This window comes from Choristoneura fumiferana, chromosome 4 (genome assembly GCF_025370935.1).
Source record: "Choristoneura fumiferana chromosome 4, NRCan_CFum_1, whole genome shotgun sequence".
Classification (NCBI taxonomy): Eukaryota; Metazoa; Arthropoda; class Insecta; order Lepidoptera; family Tortricidae; genus Choristoneura; species Choristoneura fumiferana.
In genome coordinates this window covers 5,550,816-5,573,378 of record NC_133475.1, presented here as the reverse complement: position 1 = coordinate 5,573,378, position 22,563 = coordinate 5,550,816, and the positions used below count along the sequence as shown (strand labels likewise).

At 36.3% G+C, this 22,563-nt stretch overlaps 2 protein-coding genes across 2 annotated transcripts in view; one reads left to right on the top strand and one right to left on the bottom strand.

Moving 5' to 3' along the window:
* The first annotated feature begins 505 nt into the window (after positions 1-505).
* The window catches only part of lili (LMBR1-like protein lilipod), a 34,070-nt gene continuing 12,012 nt past the window's right edge, over positions 506-22,563 (top strand). The window contains exons 1-5 of the mRNA XM_074086652.1: positions 506-968; positions 1,091-1,349; positions 4,491-4,718; positions 8,825-8,890; positions 16,844-16,996. Of these exons, the coding sequence (XP_073942753.1) occupies positions 906-968; positions 1,091-1,349; positions 4,491-4,718; positions 8,825-8,890; positions 16,844-16,996 (769 nt within the window). The 5' untranslated portion in view covers positions 506-905. The remainder of the gene's footprint in view (positions 969-1,090; positions 1,350-4,490; positions 4,719-8,824; positions 8,891-16,843; positions 16,997-22,563) is intronic.
* On the bottom strand, positions 10,149-14,791 carry LOC141427320 (tetratricopeptide repeat protein 12). Its single transcript, XM_074086653.1, has 3 exons — positions 14,262-14,791; positions 12,204-12,449; positions 10,149-11,067 (listed from the first exon to the last, which is right to left on the bottom strand). The coding sequence occupies exons 1-3, from the start codon at positions 14,538-14,540 to the stop codon at positions 10,843-10,845; spliced, it is 750 nt and encodes a 249-aa protein (XP_073942754.1). The 5' UTR covers positions 14,541-14,791; the 3' UTR covers positions 10,149-10,842.

Below are 22,563 nucleotides of genomic sequence, written 5' to 3'. Positions count from 1 at the left end.
TTATCCCGGAAAAATACACAGTTCCCGAGGGAACAGCGCGCGATTACCGAATATCACGCGGGCGGAGCCGCGGGCAACAGCTATATTGTTATAACAGAGACTGATTATAATTTGTAGACTATTGTTTACAAAACATCTAGCCAAATATATTGTGCAACTCACCTTGGCAATAAATGTTGATTTTGTTGATAATTAGATTTTAAATAATTAATTATGTGAAAAAGTGCCAATCCTTCCCCTATCTCCCCTAAAGCTCAACATTATATCTTTATCGCTATATGTCACGTGACCAGAAGGGCTACTACGAAATTTCGTAAATCGAAGTTCGTATAGTACCATCCGTCTCACTCTCGTATTAAATAATATTAGCGTCAGCGGGACGGTACGATTCGAACTTTGATTTTCAAATTTCATAGTGACGTTGGAAACGAGCGTCGAGCGACTTGCATGTGGCCGCGCCTTTCTATTTTTTTCCTTCGTTCATTCATTTCATTCTTCATTCGCTCGCTCGCGTCGCGTCGCTATCGCGTCGCTTGTTGTCTGCTTTGAGTTATTGTAATGAGTTGTTGTCTTGTCTGTGAGCGAAATGCATTGTTGTGCTGTGCATGCATCTGCATTCCGTCAGTCAGTCAGTCGATAAATAAAATAAATATGTCACGTCAAGTCTATTAAAATTGTCCAAGTGTTTTTGGCATATAATTTATCTTGTTTAGTGCGCTTGTTTAAAAATAATGACTTTCTGTTTTTGTGTTGTACTATAAATCCAACGAAAAAATAAATAGTGCGCAAATCAGTGACTATTTGAATACGGAAGAATGTCGTGAACAGTGAAAATGAAGTGCTATTTTGTATTTTATTTAATAGAAACAACAATTAAAAGATAAAGGCCTAACGAATGGTGGACGATGGACGATGAAGAAACGGACTTGCGTGAGCAAATATTCCATAACAATGTCAGGGAGCAGATTGTGAGTTGTACTTGACTTGTTTCTGCAGTATATCCTATAACAAAGCCTACATTATATGGAATAAAATAATGAATAGCTTTCATTTTGATCCAAATTTTAATTGTCTCATGTTTTTGTTGTAGATATTCCTGATATTATTCATCCTACTTTACCTATTCTCGTTTATGGTGATCGAGAAGTTCAGCCGGCAAGATCACGAGGACTGTGCCGACGAGGATGAGGTTAAAGTGTACCGCATTAGCCTCTGGCTGTGCACATTTGCACTGGCCGTGTCTCTGGGTTCGCTGCTTCTGCTGCCTGTTTCAATAGTCAGCAATGAGGTGCTAATACTGTACCCAAACAGTTACTATGTCAAGTGGCTTAATAGTTCTTTGATACAAGGTGAGTGTCTTCTAATCTTATTAGTTGGTAAGCCTGCTCTATAGTTATTGAAGTTTTTGTCATTCTTCAGTATTTCAAATATTTCTGAACATTTTAGTCTATCCTCCTGAGGCCCACGTCAAATTTCGATTATTAGAATTTGAAACCCCTTAGGTACCCCCTGTTTCACCATTCATTGATTAAATTTATTTGACAGATAAATGTTTGTTTTGTTTGAATAGATGGAGACATCACATTTATCTGTTAGTTAAAATGAATCAATGGGTGGTTAAACAACCCCTTAATGTCAATTAATATAACTTGACATTTGCTTTAACATATGCTCTAAATTTAGGCCGTTGGGCCTTACGAGGCTATACTGATTTGGTTTTGTTATTTTTTTTTTGGGTCTTTTTAAAAAAAACAAGATAAACAAGATAAGTGATTGCTGTAATTTAAGAAATTATTTCTTTATAACCATACCCCGGGACTTTCGGGGCACGGATGTTTGACATTAGCCAAAGAGTAGGTATTGAGTTAAAAAACAGAGTGCACTCTAGCTGGTTTCTACCTAGAAATGTTAAAATTAGAAAAAAAATACATGATATTAAAACTATTAAATTTTCGCACAATCTTAAACTATAGCATGAACAAATTGTTACATAGCAATGAAGTAGAACTGCAATTGCAAACACATGCAACGATTGATTTCTTCAAGAAATTTAAAAATGAAATGTAATAAGTAGGTGCATTACAACTGCCGACATAGAAAAATCATACAGTGGGTTAAAATGGATATTTACAGCAAGCCCCTGCTTAACTGTTCCAAATTTAGAAAAGATATTTATAATTTATTTCAAAAACATATCAACTACTAAATTTACTGCAGGTAATTAATTAATGTTTTTAATTATAATCTCATAACATCACAAGTCTTGGTACTAAACCTAAAGTACTAGTATAGTTTACAATGCACAGTGAGGTAATTATTCATTAGGCATAATATGATGTTTTGTCAGAATAACCTATCTATTAATGTCTACCCTTTAGTAAATAGTTTGTGTCCCGAAAGTCCCGTGGTATGTTTATAACCTGATTAGTATGATGCAAATGAGAGAGCTTAAATAAGTATTTTATAATGCTGAGATTTCTTGTAAATTTATAAATCTTCAACCAAGCTGTTGATGCTGTGAATTAATTATATGCATAAGCACAAAACATAGTCTTAAAAAAAAGCATAAGCAATATAAAAGTCAGCAAATTCCATTACTAGATTTAATAGTGTACACATCCATTGACATGTGGTATTGATACTACTCACATCAAAAAAAAAATCAAAAATCAAAATCATTTATTCAGTAAATAGGCCGCAATGGGCACTTATACACGTCATTTTTTAAAACTACCAGCGCTTTCGGATTAATCATTGCCAAGAAGAATGTTAATTGACAGTTTTTTCAAAATAATACAAATAAAATACTATAACTAAACAGTATCAATGAAATAAAAGAAAACACAAAAATTATAATAATAATACATTGTTACTTATTTCATTCTGTTACTACTCAAATTTTGCACAGTTCTCATCATTTTATTTTTCATTATATCTCAAATAGATCAGATTTTAATTCTTTGAATTACCAGATGCACAACTATTGACCGAAAATTACATGAAATTGACCTGTGGTTGACCTGTATGTGACCTTCATATTGAAAAGTGTAGATGAGGCCAAAGGTGTATAAAATACTATTAATTAAACAATATTTTCAAGTGCTATGTGTACAAAGGCACAAACACATTGAAGGAATTACTGTTCAGAATGCTTGTATTGTGTACTGTATTTTATGTGCACAAATGTCTGTTAGGTATTCATTTAAACTCAACAACAAACAGACAAAACCTGTTTCAAAGGTACTTCAACTCAGAAATATTTAAATATTTGCATTGCATGTTGATTTCATTTTGTGTGTCTAGCCTAACTAAACTCTTTCATTGTTAGAGCTCCTTGACTATTAAAATATAAATACTAAAACAGAATGGAATAATAGATTTAGGGGCTGTTTCCCATCCATTGATTAGTGTTAACTGGCGGTTAGGTGTGATGCCGTCTCTATTTGTTTTGTTTGAATAAACGGAGACGGCATCACATTTAACCGTCTGTTAATGCTACAATGTATGGTGAAACAGCCCCTTAAGATACTGATATTATTATTACTTTATTTTATTACTGATTGCTATTACTAATTAATTAATAAATCAACAATTCACTTTGTCTTTCTTTTAAACAAAGTATTTTCTTGTTATGTATTGTATTAATTACTTTTTAGGGTTCCATAGTCAACTAGGAACCATTATAGTTTCGCCATGTCTGTCAGAGACCGTTAGTACTAGAAAGCTGTAATTTGACATGAATATACATCAGTCATGCCGACAAAGAGGTACAATAAAAAAAAGTAAATTTTTTTTTTTAGTTTACTCCCATAGACGTAAAGTGGGGGTGTTTTTTTTTCTCGACTAACCCTAGTTAGATAGGTCTCTTTTAAAACCATTGGAGGGTTGCTAAAACAATTTTTCTATTTAGCGATCTGTTTGCGAAATATTCAACTTTAAAGTGCAAATTTTCATTGAAATCGAGCGTCCCCCCCCCCCTGTAAAATCTACTGTTGGGTGGAAAAATTTGAAAAAATTCAGAATGGTGTAAATATATCAAATTTACAAGGAAAATTATAGCGGCTAAAATTGCTTGAGATTTATTAGTAGTTTATGAGTAAATAGCAGCCTAAGGTATAAAATATACCTAAACTTGGAAGATTCATGGAGATTCATTCATACACAATACGAAATCCTTAGAAAAATATTATTTGATTTTTTCGTAATGACTACGGAACCCTATCCTGGGCGTGTACGACACGCTCTTGGCCGTTTTTTTTTTGTATATCTCTGATAAAATTGTCTCATTGGTTCTGCTTCTTTATAGGTGAAATGCTGCAAGCCCGACTAGCAGTAGAACCTTGTCACAATAAATGTCCCAGTGGCTTTCTTGTTCTTTGATGAAAACAATGATGGCTTACTGAGACAAGGTTGTAGTGCAGATCGTGCTTTAGGCGGCTTGCCTGGCGGTTTATACTCTTACAATAACAGTTTAATCTCTATTGTTGCAGGCCTCTGGAACCATGTGTTCCTATTCTCAAACCTGTCTCTCTTCGTGTTCCTGCCGTTTGCGTATCTTTTCTCCGAGTCCTCGGGCTTCCCGGGCTACCGGGGGCTGAGGGGCCGCGTGTATGAGACGTTCATTGTGCTGGCGCTGCTCGGCGTCGCCATGCTGGGCTTGGCGTACGTGATATCTGCGTGGTCGGAGGGTGACCGTTCCAGTATTGATGCTTTGCTTAGTGAGTATTTATTATTAACCACCTTTGCCTGCGACTTCTATTTCTCTTCAATGTCTCCAACCTTATAATCTTTATTTCTTGTACGTAAAGTTGGGAACTCTATTCCAAAAAGTCGAAGGCACTGCACCAGCCAGCTTATTTAATGAAATAAACGCGGATAACTCACGTCTTAAATCGAGTTTAGCTCGTCATGTTTTGATGTGTTTGACATGTTGGTTTCTTATCCTGATTTATTTCATTAAATATGAGGGAGTCTTACAGTAGTTTCAAGTTCACCAGCCAGCAGCTTATATTTGTGTCAAGAAGAGCATTAAATTATATTAAACTTGGATTAGTCTGTCCATACATTAATTAGCAATCTGAATCATTAACATTTATTAGGTTACCATTAGACCAGAATGAACAAGACCTATTTAATCATGTATTTCCTCTCCCAGTTAATAAATTCTTAGCAAACAGCATTCCTATAGTGGGTTTGGGTGTAGGTTTAAAAGGTGCAAAAGCGTAGGTATGGCATGTTATTGCATCAGAAATTTAAAGTAACCCTATAAATATTTCATAGCCTACATATAATTTTGGCATGAAAACGGATTGCCTGTCTGATCCTGAGATCTATACTGTTTCTTGCTGCCGTCATAAGAGAAAACGAGTAAAGTACCCATGGGGAGTTCACGGTTCTTTTATGGAACAAATTGCTTATGTCTTTCTGTCTTAGTTACGGTCCTCAACACATTCTCAAAAAAGAAAAATATTTGAATACGCTTTTAGACATCTGATATCATATTGTCTTACACACTGAATCACAATCGCTTGAAGAAGAGTTGAGAGGTAAAATTATTTATCTTCCTTCAAAGTAACTATGTTGTTGTACCAAAATAACTTTATCATTACATTACGTTCAACAACTTAATTTAAGTACTTACTAATAGTCGATCTAATTAGGAAGTTCGTAAAAAAATTTGAATTATTATCTTAATAGTTAAACATACAGAATAAACAAAGAGTAAACACTAATTTAAGTGAGGCCGGTAAAACCTACGCCTCGTCGAGTGCATACAGTTTCACGCAAACTTCGCCAAGCACGCTATAGTAGATTGTGCATTAAGGGGCGTAAGAAGGGGATTACCAACGAGTGACTATTAGAAGCCCGACGCCGGAGGTAATTTCCATCACATTGCGAGGGAAAAAATGCAAAAAATGAAATTATTTTGTGTCTAAACACTTCACAGCTCGGCAAAAGAAATACGCTAAGAAAACAAACGAATAAAATAATGACTACCCGCCAATACAGGGGCTACAGCAAAAATCGAAAATCGAAGTTCGTATCGTACCGTTCCTCTCACTCTCGTATTAAAATAATATTTGCGTCAGCAAAACGATACGAACATCTATACCTACCTACTTTTTAAAACTAAAGTCATAACTCCCTTGAGAAGAAAAACTGTACGTAAATCCATAATTCCCGCGGGAACAATTGAAGCCATTGTCCTTTAGTATACAGGCATGGAATAACATCATTGACGTGACGAGCAAGTGTGATGGATGAAAAATACTTAGTTGAAGTAGAACTTACAACACTCGCACGAATCGAGGTGACGTTTTACCCGGTCTCACTTTGTTTTTACAGAATTCTGTCTTTAATTTTTATTTGTTATAGGTATCCACATGGATTTTACTTATCAGTTTGTAACAAGTTTGAAGACAAAGCAAGTATACTGTCAAGATTTGTCACTATACAAAGATACAATCTCATTTAAATGCGCAGTTCGTTAGCAAATTCAGTTCCAATGTCCTATTAGGAATATAGATTATTCCGATTTTATTTATAAGAACAGCCTGTCTGTCTCGAGTGGACTAACAAATGGCTTTGTGTTTGAGGTGTAGGTATTACGATTGCCAATTGCTAAAGACATATTTTAATTATTACATCATCCTATTTCACTGTCTTGTCTAAGTAGATACCCAGGGTCGGATTAACCGTATGAGGCCCCCTAGGCAATGTACTCGGAGCACCGTTTCAGCCGTTTTAAGCGCATCAGTTATTTTTAAGTTCAATCAAATTAACTGACAGCTAAACACAACTATTCCCAATAAAACTAAAACCTGATCAAATTAAGGAGGACCAACAGATTGATAGCTCTCTCTAACAGCTCTATCTTACCGGTGTTTGGTAGGAAAAGCCCCGCTAAAGATGTTGCTTGTTTCAGTTTAAATGGGCTTGTTTCATTCTTGTAATAGGTACCAGGTACCTCCCATCTTCCTACAAAATTGCACTTATATACCTACTGTACATCGTCGATTTATTAAGATGATCGAGTAAGATCTACTGGAGCGTAAGCGTTAATAACTTATTAGTGATTTCGGAGCCGTATCGACCGTTGTAGTTTACGGTCAGTTGAATGAGATAGTTCAGGGGTGGCCAACGTTAATAGACCCAAGATCTACTGTTTACTGACTAGACTAAGCGATATTCCAATTGCGTAATCAGTATTTGCCCTAAATATATTTCTGCACGAATATGTACTTTCTACCATGCAACCAACGATGGTGCCAATAGCCGTGGTCGACGTCGATCGCGTTTGACTGGTTGGCCACCCATGGGAGAGTTTTGGATGCTGTACCCCTAGTGTAAGTTTTAGGTTACTGAATACGTCTAGATCGCGTTCGCGTAAAATCTCAATTTGTATGGAAACACGAACGTTCCGCTAGAGGCGCTGTTCGTGTTTCCATACAAATTGAGATTTTAACGCGAACGCGATCGAGACGTATTTTGTAACCGAAAACTTACAAAGGGCACAGCATTTAAATTGTCGCCACACGTTTCGCTGAATTCGCGTGTTAAACGAACACTGCTTCTATTTTAACAGCTATTGGAGCTATCTTGTAGATTCTTGCAAACTACGAGCATTTTTCTTCACATCAGTGGCCAAACGTAATAGGCACCGCACCCAATCAACATAACAACGATCTTTCCGATCTGAGGCCATTGTCTGCGGAAAATGTCCGTGCGTTGTTCGTGCTTAATTGCGTGTGAAGAGCCGAGCGTGTCCAAATCCTAGCAATTGTCAGACTTGATAGAGTTATAGCACAAAGCACAATCATACGGGTATTTTATATCTCGTGAAATGCTTGAATGAGTGCATTTGCATGGCATTTTATTTTGGGGTTCATAATAGTTTATATTCCTTTTCGATCTCTCATTAGGATTCTTAGGAAGCAAGGTATACGTGGACCAGAGCCAGCGAGTTAACTGCTAAAACAGGGTTAGGCAGTGTCGACATTATTGCACTGATCCCCAACGTGTTTAAAGTTTTTTTTTAAATCTTAAACCATGTATAAACGGCGCTTTGCTCTTTTCCTCTAGCTAGACTCTCTAGCTCCAGCTGCTAAAGCTTATGCTGATTTTTTCATACTTTTTTTTTTTCTTTCAGCCACCATACGAAGATATTTGTACCATCAGCCAAATATGTGGAACAATAAGGCCATAATAGACGTGTCCGTCAACTTGAAAGTTCGACTTTAGCGACATATTCATTTGATTTGATAGGAACTTGTTTAAAAATTGATAGACCACTTATTTGGCTGATGGTACAATAGTCTGTTAGAGGTTAAACTGCGTCACCCATAGCCTGAATTCATTATTAAAACAGTGGGGCTCAGGCTCTACAATTTTATTCAAGTACTTTGGTATTGAAAACCAAACAAGACCCTATTGTCAAAGAGGTAGAGCATATTCAGGCTATCCCGTTCGTGCTGAAATATGTGATGAATTTTGATGAATGACGATTGATGAACGTATAGACGATAAAGGTGACTTATTAGAACATTAGTCCTAAACTATGTTTGTTGTCGTTTTATTAAACGCAGTGAGAGCGAAAAGAAAATTGTTATCGTAAACATTCAACTTGTAGTTCCTGTAAAAATATGCAGTCTGCTATAAAGTAGTCTATTTATGCATAACATAACTGCTGCCCACTGAAACTTTAAAAATAGTGCGCTCCGTCAATACTGTTCGTTAGGTCAATGTCATCGTTATATCAGTCAAATGTATCCAACTTATCGCTCTCGGATCTTGATGTTCATAAAGTTTATGTCTTTGTTCACAGATTTATGGACTTATCTACCGTTCTTATATTCCTGTGTATCGTTCGTTGGCGTTATGATGCTGCTTGGTAAGTTTATCTTGATCGTATATGTACCGTGTTTTTCTTGATTTCCGGACGGTTCAGTTTATCAATAGGTACGTTTAACGTTTTGACTAAATTGAAAAAAAAAAAGAATGTCTATCGTATAATAATTATGGAGTCATTGTTAAAGCTCAAATAGTAAAATTCTCAAACTTGACGAATGACATTGATTTTTAACCGAATTCAAAAAAGGAGGACGTTCTATGTTCCAATGTTTTCTATTTTTTTTTATGTTTCACCGATTACTCAGTCAATTGTGGACCGATTTTCAAAATTCTTTTTTTATTCGAAAGAGTACTTTTCTGAGGTAGTCCTTTGTCGCCATGTCAGGATCTGATGATGGGATAAGATCAAATGTATGATTAATTTTCGTGTCACAATGGAAAAAGTCAATGGAAATTAAAACTACGTGCTAACGCAGCTTTAACAGTGTGCAACTTTTTGGTCTTCACCCATAACAAGTTCACATTCAAAACAAATATAATTGGGCTTATTGCAAATCGTTTGTTTACATATTGTATAAAAGGCCATACCTACCGTTACTCTGAGATTTAACGACTAAAGTCATGAACCAGTAGTCTAAGCTTTCAAATGTAAATAAAAATAATGAGTGGAAATCACTCGCAAATTACTAATTAAATCACAGATTACACGTACTTGACCATGCTGACCTAAATGGGCTCAAGTATACATATCCAAATTATTATTGCCGTTTACCATCTTCAATTTTGTTTGCGCGGCTCCATAGACTTTCCACTTACTTAGCTATCTGTAAGCCCATTAGAACGCACGTAACATAAGCTTATCAATAAAATTTCCGGTCAGTGTGGCATTGTTGCTGTGTAAGGCTACTACTGACCTTGATATTCTAATATACGGACGTTGGCCTCTTAGTAAGCATGAAATTTGTTCTACCAACTGTACTTTGACACTCACAATAAGCACAATGTTGTTGTGTAAGCAAATGTTTCTGACGAGTAGTAATAAATAAATTGCAGGTAAAGTTCACAATGAGTTTCCATTGGAAAATGTCCGATCGGAATACGACGGCACCTGAAGTGATCGACCAATCATATTAGTTGAAATCCACATCTCGGAGACGAGATGTAATATGATTGGTCGATCCCTACACGTCTCCTCTCCGCTCCGCTCATCTCCGCCTTAGTGGAGCCGCAGCCTTAGAGCGCATGAGCGCCAAACAACTACCTAATTAGGAGTCGAAGTGGCCGCCATGGCCGAAATCGGTCGGATCATCATCATCATCATCATTGAAACTAATTGATATAGTAGGTACGATGAATAGGAAATTTTCCGATAAAATACGATGGAAAACAAATTATGGAATAAAAATGTAATTGTATTTGGGAAGTGTGCGAAGACGGACATAATCAAGTTATTCCGTGTCTTGATACAATCTTAACAAAATTAGCATTATCTATACGATTACTTGATTAGCAAAAAAATAAAAACCGGCCAAGTGCGAGTCGGACTCGCGCACGAAGGGTTCCGTACCATTATCTGTACAAAATTGGACATTAGCAGTACAAAAAGACTCCAAATAACCAATCATAACACAATATTTGATCAACAAAAGGCTTTCTAATTTGCGATTAGATCCGAAGTTCATTAAAACGCCAATCGTGCAATAATTACTGCGGAACAATTAGTGTATTCACACAATCTGAAGTAAATTACAATAATAACCTGTTTTATAATAAAAAGTCAAATGAATATGTCGTGTACTACACTATCTCTATAGACAGAACAGCCGAAAAAGAGAAAAAAATATGAATTAAAAATATACACAACACATTGCATTGCACATTGATATTATCTATCCTTTCGACCAGCAGTCAATTTTATCTCGGTTCCGTCGTCAAATGTGATACAAACCATACAGAGAACCTGTTACAACAAAACCTCAAGTGATTTTCGTTTTAGTCTTCTTTTTCTTCTTCTTCTTCTTCCTCCTCGTATTCCTGTTTCTTGTCAAGGAAATAATTGGTGAGTTCTTCGTGTTGTGGGAACGCCTCGCGCAGTTCAGCCCTGCATTCCTCCAGTTTGTCGAACTCTTCCAGCTCCTTGTGTGCCTTGGCTTTGTAGAGCCGCGCCTTGTAACTGTTTTCGTTAATTCGTAGTGCCCACTCGCAGTCATTGAACACCTAAAAACAAAATAACAAGTAGGCATCAAAACTCAAACTCAAACTCACAACATTTATTGACAAGAAAAACGCACTACATCACAACAAAAACACAGTAAAAACATAAATAGGAGAAGAGAGAAAAATAAGAGACATTGTGCGGACTCAGCTCAGCATGTGCCGTAGCCCTGTAACCATCAGTGAAGGACTACTATGGAGTAGTGGTAATGTGTTATGAGGAAATGAAAGGATAAGAGTGATAATTCATCTTTCTTTTCCTAACACGTCTAACAAAAGCTGAACCACAAAACGATTTTGCTTCGTACACGGCGATGAATTTCATTTTCGTAAAATTTTGCGTTTCAATTTGTAACGGAACAATCAGAACACAGTAACGGAGGCGCAGGGGTAGACAGTTTCTTAGATATATATTTTTTTAGGAATTGTTCCCAATAATGAAACGAAAGAAAGTGTTAATTGCCTTTTAAGTAGCATTATTTATTTTGTTCGAGAAAGTTGTACGGTACGCCTGATAAATCGCCAAATGGAAATTACGATAAAACAATAAAATGATTCATACTTGTCGAATTGTGTAGGTACCTACGTGTTCTTCTACTTAGCATTGATCAATAAAATTACTCTATTGGTGATGTAATGAGATAATGACTATATCTCGTGTTATACATTTTTTTTAACAAATTGTATGTGAATTCCGGTTGAATAGAGTGCTAGTGTTCTGATATCCGTCCAATGTGCAGTTGCCCGACAGATATCGACCTAAAAATAGTAGAAATTGTTGTCGGTTGACATACTAGTACTAACGCAAGGAGATAGTTAACAAATCGTATGCAATGGCACTTTCCAGGCCGCCGCAACGACTTACATCTTCTAATGCAAACAATTTCTTTGCTCATCTATTACCTGCACTAGAAAGTCGGAAGTAGAATATTATTTAGTTAATGGACATGTACTATGTACATATATATCTCTATATTGAATTGCTCAATATACATGAGCAATATTTAATATTGATAACAAAGTAATAACGATAAGCATGTTCGACTGGCACTGACCTATCGGATCGATTCTTTTGGCTTTATTTGGAATGGTTATTTTATTTTCCTACACGAAACTTCATATGAAGGTATCATTATTACCTTCTGGAAGTTTCCCAACTTGATATTAGTAAGGGCGCGGTCACAGTAGAGCATAGGATTGTCCTTGACTTGATCTATAGCCCGGTTGTAGCAAGAGAGTGCTTTCTCGTATTCCCCTCGGTTGTACGCCTTTACTGCTTGCGTCTTGAGCGTGTCGGCGCGCTCTCGTCGAACCTTCCTGTCCTGGAAACGCATATCGGCGTCCTTGCTCACCTCTGCCATCCAAGCGTCTTTGTCCATTTCACCCTGGGATATGAGATTGAGAAATAATAAACAGTATTAATTACAATAATTACGTCGGTAGGTCGTGTAATTTGCATTACCCAGCTATACACAACAGTAATTACTTATTATTATAAGTAGCTTGAACACACTATACATTAATAAAATAAAAAATAAATAAATATCATGGGACTTTTGACACCAATTGACCTAGTCCCAAACTAAGCAAAGCTTGTACTATGGATACTAGGCAACGGATAAACATACTTATATAGATAAATACATACTTAAATACATATTAAACATCCAAGACCCGAGAACAAACATTCGTATTATTCATACAAATATCTGCCCCGGCCGGGAATCGAACCCGGGACCTCAAGCTTCGTAGTCAGGTTCTCTAACCACTTGGCCATCCGGTCGTCAACATTATCTATCATTTATTATATTATTTAACACTATCTAACATTTGTTTAAATATCGTAAGTCGTGTCGTGAGCATGTAGTGTTTTGGCCGCTATGGTTATTTAAATGAATGAATTCATTCACAAGTGAAAGATTGGTCCAATATCTTAAAGTCCTAGACGTACTCGTAAGTGCCGGGTGTGCCAGCACTGTGTCAGTTATTTATTGGAATCCCAAAACTGGCTTTTGCGCTCTGCTTGTCACTTGAGGTTTGTGACGAACAGAGCCTTGGGTGCGATGCCCCAACAATCTCAACGTGCATATTTACCAATTCTTGTTTACGATGCGCTTCATCCGATCATTGTTTTTATTTATTCAGCTAGAATAGAGATAGTTATAATGCTTGTAAATAATGTAAATACGTGAATACTGGCAATAGTCTCACAATCATAATATTTTGGAACGTCTGGACCGCTCTATCGTTTTTTTAGCTGGCTATACATACGCTGTACGGCCTATTTATACGTTCCGGCTAATTGCGCCACTCCAACAAAAGCCTTTATAGTGTCTTGCTTTGATAGTATCAGATGCTTTGTTTACAGCTCGATATTGTGTAACGTTTCAAAATAAAGTCTCGGCTCATAGCATAGCCCACTTTGATCTGAAACGCTTTGGATATAGCGCGTTATGCATAGGTAATTAATTTTTTGCTCGACTACGTGTAATGTTTAGACTAAATAATAATTTATCTACGTATAAAGTACGATAAGGAAGATTTAATCGCAATGTCGAAGCAAATTAAGATAAGCGTGCCAAGAAAATTTCGTGTTGTAATAGCTGTAATTTGGTACAGGCACCTGTGCGGGGGATTAACTCTCTTTGATTGTTTGCCATTCGACTGCAAATAGAAGTCCAACAATACACCGACATTTATAAACGAACACGTGCCAAATGGCTTTCACTGATATGACAATATGCTGAGGTATATATATTTTATCAAGGGCCGGTTGCAAGGTCAAGGGTTAAATGATGTTAGTCGTCAAACCAGGGTGTGAAATGACATCAGGTCTATACACTTTTACATTAATGATTGCTAGTCAAACCGAAGTTATATTTATATGGTTAACTCAGGCCTGCGCAATGCAGCCAAATTATCTAGATAAATACTCACGTCGTATTTAGTACGCGTTTTATTTAACATATATGAAGTGCGAGGTATCTCTACAATATTTGATTTTTAAATGAAGCAGCGTCCCAAACGTTATACATTATTCAGCTCATTCCATTCTGCCGCACGTGCTAAGTATTTTGAGCAAAGGCTGTTCAAACAACTGCAGCGAGCTACTGATAGCTGTTCGTAAACTAGGTTACAGTTAGCTTATTTGTTTTGTGGTCGACTATAGCAAACAAACAACCTGTTTGCGGTCTCACCTTGTCGTTTTCCATCGATCGGAAAGCTTTCGCGTTAATGACGGTGCGGTCTGACTTCACCTTCATCTCGACGTTTTCGTCAAAGATAACTTTTCCGTTAAGGTACTGGTCTGCAAGGGAGGCGGCGGCATCTGCTTTCTTCTTGTCTCCGCTCGCCATGTCTTTCACCAGACCTGACACCTCACCTATCTTTTTCATGAAGTTGTTCCATTCTTCATTCAACTCCATCTCTTTCGGGGTTTGCATCGCCGGGTTGGACAAAATGTTCCTCAGACTCATGGTTTCTAAGATGTTTCTATCGTAAATGTTTGTTTATAAATAGCTGAGTGTTGTTAGACGTTTCGTCGGTTTTAGCGTTTGACAAAACAATGCGCTTAGCAACTGTCGTCAAGACGATAACATTCTTAAATTGTTATCATAATAAATAGTTTACAATATATACATATTAGTAACCTTTTTGGAACCGAATCACTTTGCACGATATCGACTGGTTCATGTCATGACTGATTCCAAACTGGTTACTAATTCTCACACACGTATGAAAATGAAATGGTTGGTGAAATCAAATTAAAATATATATTGTTCTAAACTTTATGAAGAGTGCTCGTTACAAATTGTGAGGAAATGGTTTGGTAGTAATGACGTTACTAATCAATTAATCCAATTTATTTTCTCTACCTTATTTCTACTCATTAGAATTATACTAGTAAACTGTTAAGTACCAAATGAATGGAGGAAAATTATAAAAGAAATTAGCTTTTATCTTTTATGACAACTATAATATTATGTGGGTCATGAAAAAATAAAATTACAAATCCAAGTGGATTAAAAAAGCAATAAATTACTTTTGATATAGACATGTAGATAATGTTGTAATTCCTGATAAACGTCACTCTATTTACAAAAACTGATAATTGCATAAAGTTGGTTGTATAGTCTCGGTTCAACAGTAGGTATATACATATACTATAGGAAAATCTGTTTTTATTACTTAAATTTGTTGTCTAAACAGTTAGTGTTAGAGCGTATTTGATGGCATAGACCTTAATTTATGTTTATGTAACCCTTTTTTATGCTCTATAGTGCATAAACTAAAATCTTCGTTTAAGACACACACACACAAACACGCACACACGCACACACACACACACACACACACCCTTTTCTATTTATTTTATTATTATTATTTTATATTGTGGCATTGGTAGGAATTAGGAAGGTTTCATTCTGTTTCTTCCGAACTACCTCTGTACCTATTAAGAACACTGTTCTTAATTCGTTTTTTGTTTGGAATACCAACTCATCAGGGCGCCCAAGATACAGGCACTGCCTAGTTTGGGGCGCGCTGACACTGTATTTTATGCTACACTGTTTCTGCATCAATAAAAACTTTTCATTTTAATTTTTAATTTTTTCAAGACCAAGTTAAGGCAAACAGCCACAAACAATTATACAGTAGAATAAAGTTTTTCCTTCGTCGTTCTTTCGTTTATTTTTCATAATCCGTGCTTAATATTACTAATTGAATATAATTATATTATACTAATAAGAAATGCAGGAAAAACAAGAGCTAGAACATTTATTTCTATCTTTCGGTAGAACCTTTGCTCGCATTCAAAGTGAAAAGCAGTGTAGGTATCTATGACTTATTCATAAAACTCATTTTACCCTAGAATTAAAATCCATAAATGTATCCGGTAAAATTGCGTGTTTTATGCATTTGTTATACAATCTACTATTTTATTTCAAAGCCGACAAACGGGCATGCGGTTCACCTGTTGCTAAATGATCACCGGCTATGAGTAGGTACTCGTATCTGTTAAAGTTAGTCTCCCCTGATCTACCTACTAATTATTACTGGCATTATATGCACTTTGGACTTTTATTTTACTATACGCCTGTAAATGGTAATTACCAATAAATAAATCTAAGTACGACCATGCTTCTGGCTTCTAGCTAGAATGTAGTATAGTACAGTCGAACAAATTGAATCATGACCCAGGGTAGAACATTTGTGCGACTATTGTCATGTTGACATCTCATACTTTTGCCAAAGAAATAAAAGTGAAATTGATTATTAAAAGGTTCCACCTTGGATCATGATTTAATGAGGGCTATCGTTTTTTGTCTTACTATATGGCGCCATTGTTGCGTGAGGTTTTTAAGTTTGGCTATCAAAGTCGGTTTTACGGGCGTGAAAACAAAATTTAGATTAAAATCATATAACCTTATCTTATCTTAAAACCGTACCATAAAAAAAATATCGAGCAACCACAGTCTTGCGTAGTCCCGTTTTGTTCGGAAAAAAGGGAGGACAAAAGTTTTCGAAAGACAAAACTCTCAAAACACAGACATTCATTGCCCCTTCTCGCATAAGTGCCATAATTAATTTCAGGTAATGCAAAATATTCACAAACATTTTCTAATTATAAATACCCGCCCCGCGTAGCTCGCCCAAAAACTATGAGATTTGACATTTCGGAGACCTCACGCTACACTAGCGCCTCTAGCGGCGAATTCATACGCGATAACCCTCATTTGTTCGACTACATTATTATTATAAACACTCGTCCCGTTTCCAGTGTTCACACCGCTGGGCTTCGTTCATCTGTTCGGAGTGGTGGGCGGCGTGCTGGTGAAACCGCAGTTCCTGCAAGACTTGGACGAGGTTTACTACGTGTGCTCAGTCGAAGAACAGACCTTGAAGAGAAGGATTAACACCAATGTCGCCTCAGGTAATCATTAAAGCCGCATTAAAATCTCCGCGCTGTGTGACAATTGTGTTCTGAATCAGGCCATATAAGCATAGGTACTACGAAGTGCAAAATTCGAACTTCGCATCTTGCCGTCCCGCTTACGCTAATATTATTTAATACAAGAGAGAGGGACGGTACGTTATGAACTTCGATTTTCGTATTTCGTAGTAGCCCCTCAGAGCGAAAAACACGAGCGGGATAACCTGCACTACGGCTTACTCGTGATTTCGGTCGTTAAAAATTGCAACACGGCCGAAACTTTCAGGATAAGACGTACGTATTTTTAAACCGGGATGCATTTATCCCCCGCAGCAGGTCGGAAAGCCCAAATAAGTTTTTATTCTCTGACTGATTGACTTCAGTAACATAATAACGAGTGTACCTTTTTAGTAGTCAAAATATCTTTATTCAATTTAGTAATCAAGGTCTTTATTATCATATAGCTGACTTCCTTGCAAATATTCTACCTATGTCGATATTTAAGAAGACACTTCCTTACTGTATATTGATCTTTTTAATGTCGTGTCATATTTTTGTGGCAGATTGAGGCAGATCATTATAATATAGCATCTGTCTTGCCTTGCCTTACGACTTGCCTTATAAACTATTAAAGTATGTCGTAATAAACGTTGCAGGTTAAAATTGTACTGTTTTCAGGATTGCACAAAGAGGTGTATTCGACCTTTAACATTATGACAAAATGGTAGTCTTGTGCAACACATTGTCTAGAATCATTATAATATACTGCGGACGATTATTTATTTGCAAGGCAGTAATAATATAGGTACATTTGGTATCACGCTGTAATATACACAACCTATATGTATACATTCGGATACTAAAAAATAAAATAAAATTATTGCAAGTAGGTAGGTACAGAATAAGGAACTGCATGAAGTACGAAAGTTGATGCAGTGAATAACAATAACTTACTGTAAGTAAGTATTGGGAGGGTGCGAAGTACTAGGTGGGGGTGATGAAATCTATCGCAGCGCTCATGGTGGCCAAAAGTAGAAATAGTTCTAGCTCTGTCATCTGTCATACTAATATGAATCTGTCATTAACAAAGCAATTTGTATAGACTTTAACTACCTAATTTTAGTAATAGATGTTTGTGTTATGATGCGAGCTTGAATTATTGAACACTGTCCCTGTTTTGTTCTTAATTCCTCTACATCTCGGACATGTCCAGCAACAATTTTCCTTATGAAACGGTTTGTGGTTGACATTTTATATTGAGTGACACTCACAAAACCGGTCATCAAAATGAAATGATACTCATTTTGATCTAAAAACGATATTTAATTTATTACTAGCGATATAAGAACAATTATATAACTTTACTATTATTCAAAGAAACCAATAAGATAGCTTTATCTTTTCGTTTTACAGTAAAAGTACAACTCAACATGAAGCAAACAAACCCTGTCATAACGAAAATAAAACACACTTTTTGAATAAATTTTACTTACCTCATTTAATTTTAATAACCCAAAATGAATTCACAACCTTTTGTCCACCCAAATGACGGTATCACAGTATTTTGTATTATAAATTAATACGTTATGGGTTTGATTTTTGTCACAATGTCGCGATGAAATTTCAAAACGTCAGAGCATCAGAGCCAAAAAAGTTGCGGACGCTAGGTGGCGCTGATGTCGTGCACAGAGCCAATAGTTATAGGCAATAAAAATAGTACCTAACGATTTAAATCATTACTTGATCACGGAAAGACGATGAAGTCTACTCGTGACTGCGGTACCGTGTCGAACGCGATATTACCATATCGTTTATAGGTAGTCATTCACGTTGACGCGTGCCGTGGTTCTTATTACAATGTCATTAATGCCTAATTTTGACAAAATCACGCGTCTTCATGGATGGCATCATGGCACTAGGTATAGGTAAATAAATAATATTTTATATGATTAAATAATAATAATATACACGACGTTATTAACTTAACATTAAGATCGTGTATACATATATTTTTGTAACTTTGGCTGTATCGATATATTTGTAGTCGACTATACGTGAGGTATATAACTGGACATCAGAGCCAATAGGTCTAATGTCCAATTTTTACCAAAAACACTTTTTTTTTAAATCATACAATTTTTTTTGTCCTCTTTTAAGACATGACAGAAAATACTTGTAGTTATATGCTGTTTCTATATTAATAACTGTTTCTTAATTTTGATACATTAAGTCGATGTTAAAACCTTTTAAAGTTTAATTTTGCTTGACTTGTAAAGTATCAAAAATGCACATCCGACCTATTGGCTCTGATGTCAATAGGTATTATTAGAGTACATTTATTTAACGTTCAAATTACACTATCAGTTTGGGCTTGCATAAAATAGTTACAGGATATCAATGAGGGGTCATGCGATCGTCATTTATTTAATAGTATGCATTAGTTCTGTTCTGATGATATACACGTAGCTGGAATATCGCTACTACTTATATCGATCACAATCGCATTTTAATTTTATTTTTTTACTATCTGTTACCGTCAATTATGTCTGCTTTGCTTTTCCCGGGATAAAAAGTAGCCTGTATAATTCTGAAATAGTGAAGCTGTCTAAATGTGATAGATTTAAACAAATGTGTACCTAAGTTGTTTCAGAGATTACCTCCTACATACTTATAAGTATGTATATAAACAAAAATCGTTGTGCATATAGTGGTTTGATCTAGGTATAGCCTCTCAAGCAGAGAATCGTGAGTTCGAGCCCGTGCTTTCGTATCAATCTTTATTGTAATGTTTGTACAAAATTCCATTTGAAATTTATCATGAACTAAATGATGAAGGAAAGCATTGTGAAGAAATTTACGCACACTTGCGAAGTTCTCGATCCACGGGGCCATAGTGACAACTACGGCTAAAGCCTTCTCATTTTGAGAGGAGGCCTGCATCCTCCGGTGGGACGTAACTAGGCAGAGATAATTTACAAGCAAAGTTTACCTCTTTACTATATTACCAAAGATCGTCTAGACTAGTCTCTGTGCTTTGACATTGCACAAGGACTATTTTGTAGCCTAAACTAACATATGAAGGCGTCTGCCAAATATCGCTAAACAACGACGATTCGAGGTCAAACAGAAGCGTTAGTTAAGAATCCCACGATCTTTCCTAGCTTTATTTAGTGTATCTATAACTAATCCTCGTAAGTGAATACGTCTAACTCTGTAGTTTTGATATACCTACTTGATCACCGTGACCTCGGTCACGCGACCTTCACGTTTGATAGTTTGACCTGCCCGTGGTGAAATCTTTTATTAAATTAAGATATGTTACTGGTAATTCATATAATAAGCAAGATTAGAAAAACCCACTTATAATCATACATGTGAAAGTTGTTTATATTTTACGCTACTTCGACGAAATTTAGTATGCAAGTGGCTGGATCTCTGGAATAATGCTGATTGCTTTTTATTCCGACATTCCCACGGGATCGGGATATACGCATGTAAGGTCTGCACAAATGAAATTTTGCACTTTTCATGCTACGTAAATGAAGACCAATGATGTAGTTCTTGAAAGTTCCCATTGCAATCAATGAATTGCCGGAATTTCAATTCATCTGCCAGACCTAACACTTTACGCGTATTACAAAGGTCTTCCTACATTTTTAAAAGACGTGGCAGGCATTGTTTTAGCCAGAGCAAAAAACAAGAACAAGAAGCAGAGAACCCGGGCTTATACTGCTGAGTTTTATGGGATTTGTGTTTAACAGTAAGGAAAACATCGTGAGAAAACTTTCACAAAACAGCGCAACTTCTGTAGTTGTAGTTGTATGGTGTGTAGAGTTCATAATCCGCACCCAAATCGCGTAAGAACTACTTAATAAAATAAAAACTGTTTATTAAAAGTAATCTTATTAACATTCAGTGGTTATCAGTGGTGGTGGTGGCCTGATTCGGTTTTAAAATAAATTAACAATAGGAAAAACTACTCAGTATTAGGGGGCGTTCAACTACAGCCGAAGTGCCGAAGTCACCTCGTGTAGTATTCCACTGCTAAGCTAGGGTTTGGCTTGTCTTAGATTTGCAGTGATTTTAGTTTTGTTGGTAAAAAATAGTATAAAATATTATTGTTAAATTGTTGTGTATTAATGTTTTCCGGGATAAATCAATTTCATGCTTAAAATACGCAGACAACACATTTACGCAACGCAAGTGACGTGTCTATTGAGCCGTGTTTTTGTCGCCGGACGGTATGATGTCGTCCATAAACAGTGCTATTTATTATTTGCGAGGTTGACGACGCTCAAATTGCGCCACGTCAGCATATTATATTGTGCTCCCTATGAGCTATCCTTACACTAGGATATTCAAAGGGAAACCTCTCTCCCGTGCGAAGATATTGACAAAGATTGAAAAAAAAGTTTCTTAACGTTCATGAAAAAGTAGCCATTTAAATATTATTTTCAATATATATTTTTACGGTAAACATTTATAACCGTAAAGATAAGCCTGCCGATTTACACATGTTTTTTTGTCTTCACCGAATCAAGATAAATAATCAAGAACGCTTGTTTAACTAGATAATATAAACCTATTATAAATCTTTACCACAAAAAAGGGTGATTTCAGATACCTAGACCTAGCTTTAACGTACCAAAAAGTTATTCTGATGGACTACGGCGTGTTTACTGAGCTACAACGCTGCCGCAAATCGGTGCGATCTGTGCGGCCGATTACCGATTACCGCGAACAATAGCAGATGATTACAAACAGTGTCCGCTTTACTTTACCGCGACTATAATAGCTATGTGTTTGCTTTAGGTAGGCTTCTGCGTCATAGTGCCTGGTCTTTGCACGTCTAAGGTACATGTGGCGTTGCTGGGGGTATTTAAATTATTTTTTACACCTTCAATTATTATCGCGCTTAGATCATGAGTTTGTAGAGTACAGGGTCTACAAATATTTCCGTACTATTTCAGCAGGTGGTTGGGTTTGATTGACTGAACACACCCTGTAAATGTCTTTCTGGACTGTTTAATTCTGATTTACAAATGTTTCCACACATTGAGCGATGTTCAAAGTGTACCGCATTAAAGGCGTCATGATACTTTGAGTCAAACGTTCTGGTGAATAACCTCTACAGGGGGCAAATAGCATTAGCTATCGACAAGACGCAGCCTTTTATTTACCACATGTAACTATCCATCTGCCTACCATATCTATCTCAATATGTACCCATATAGGTTGGGGATCGGAAGCGTTTCATCTGCCATGTGTTACGAAAATCTAAGGATAATGACCATGGGCTAAAACCGATTGCAATTCTGCGGCGAACGTGATAATGGTGATTAGAGTTTTTAGTTGAAGAACATACATATTAGTTAGTTAGTAGTAGATTTTTGTAACACAACATACAGCGTTTGGAACAGTTCAGAGTACCCGCCATATACAAGTTGTTAATTAAATAACTGAAAACCAGAAAGTAGTTTGCTCAGAATCGAGAGTAGAATATATTACACTGTTTTAAATGGTAGTGTTTGTGTTTTTAAAACCCTTTTTTACTGAGCCCAGTCTAA

What these genes read in the sequence shown, in the direction of transcription:
- LOC141427320 (XM_074086653.1), bottom strand. Translation starts at nt 14,540, where the DNA reads ATGAGTCTGAGGAACATTTTGTCCAACCCGGCGATGCAAACCCCGAAA. An exon ending in GATCGATGGAAAACGACAAG is followed by an intron (nt 12,450 to 14,261) that starts GTGAGACCGCAA and finishes CTCATATCCCAG; the next exon opens with GGTGAAATGGACAAAGACGC. An exon ending in AGTTGGGAAACTTCCAGAAG is followed by an intron (nt 11,068 to 12,203) that starts GTAATAATGATA and finishes TTTTGTTTTTAG; the next exon opens with GTGTTCAATGACTGCGAGTG.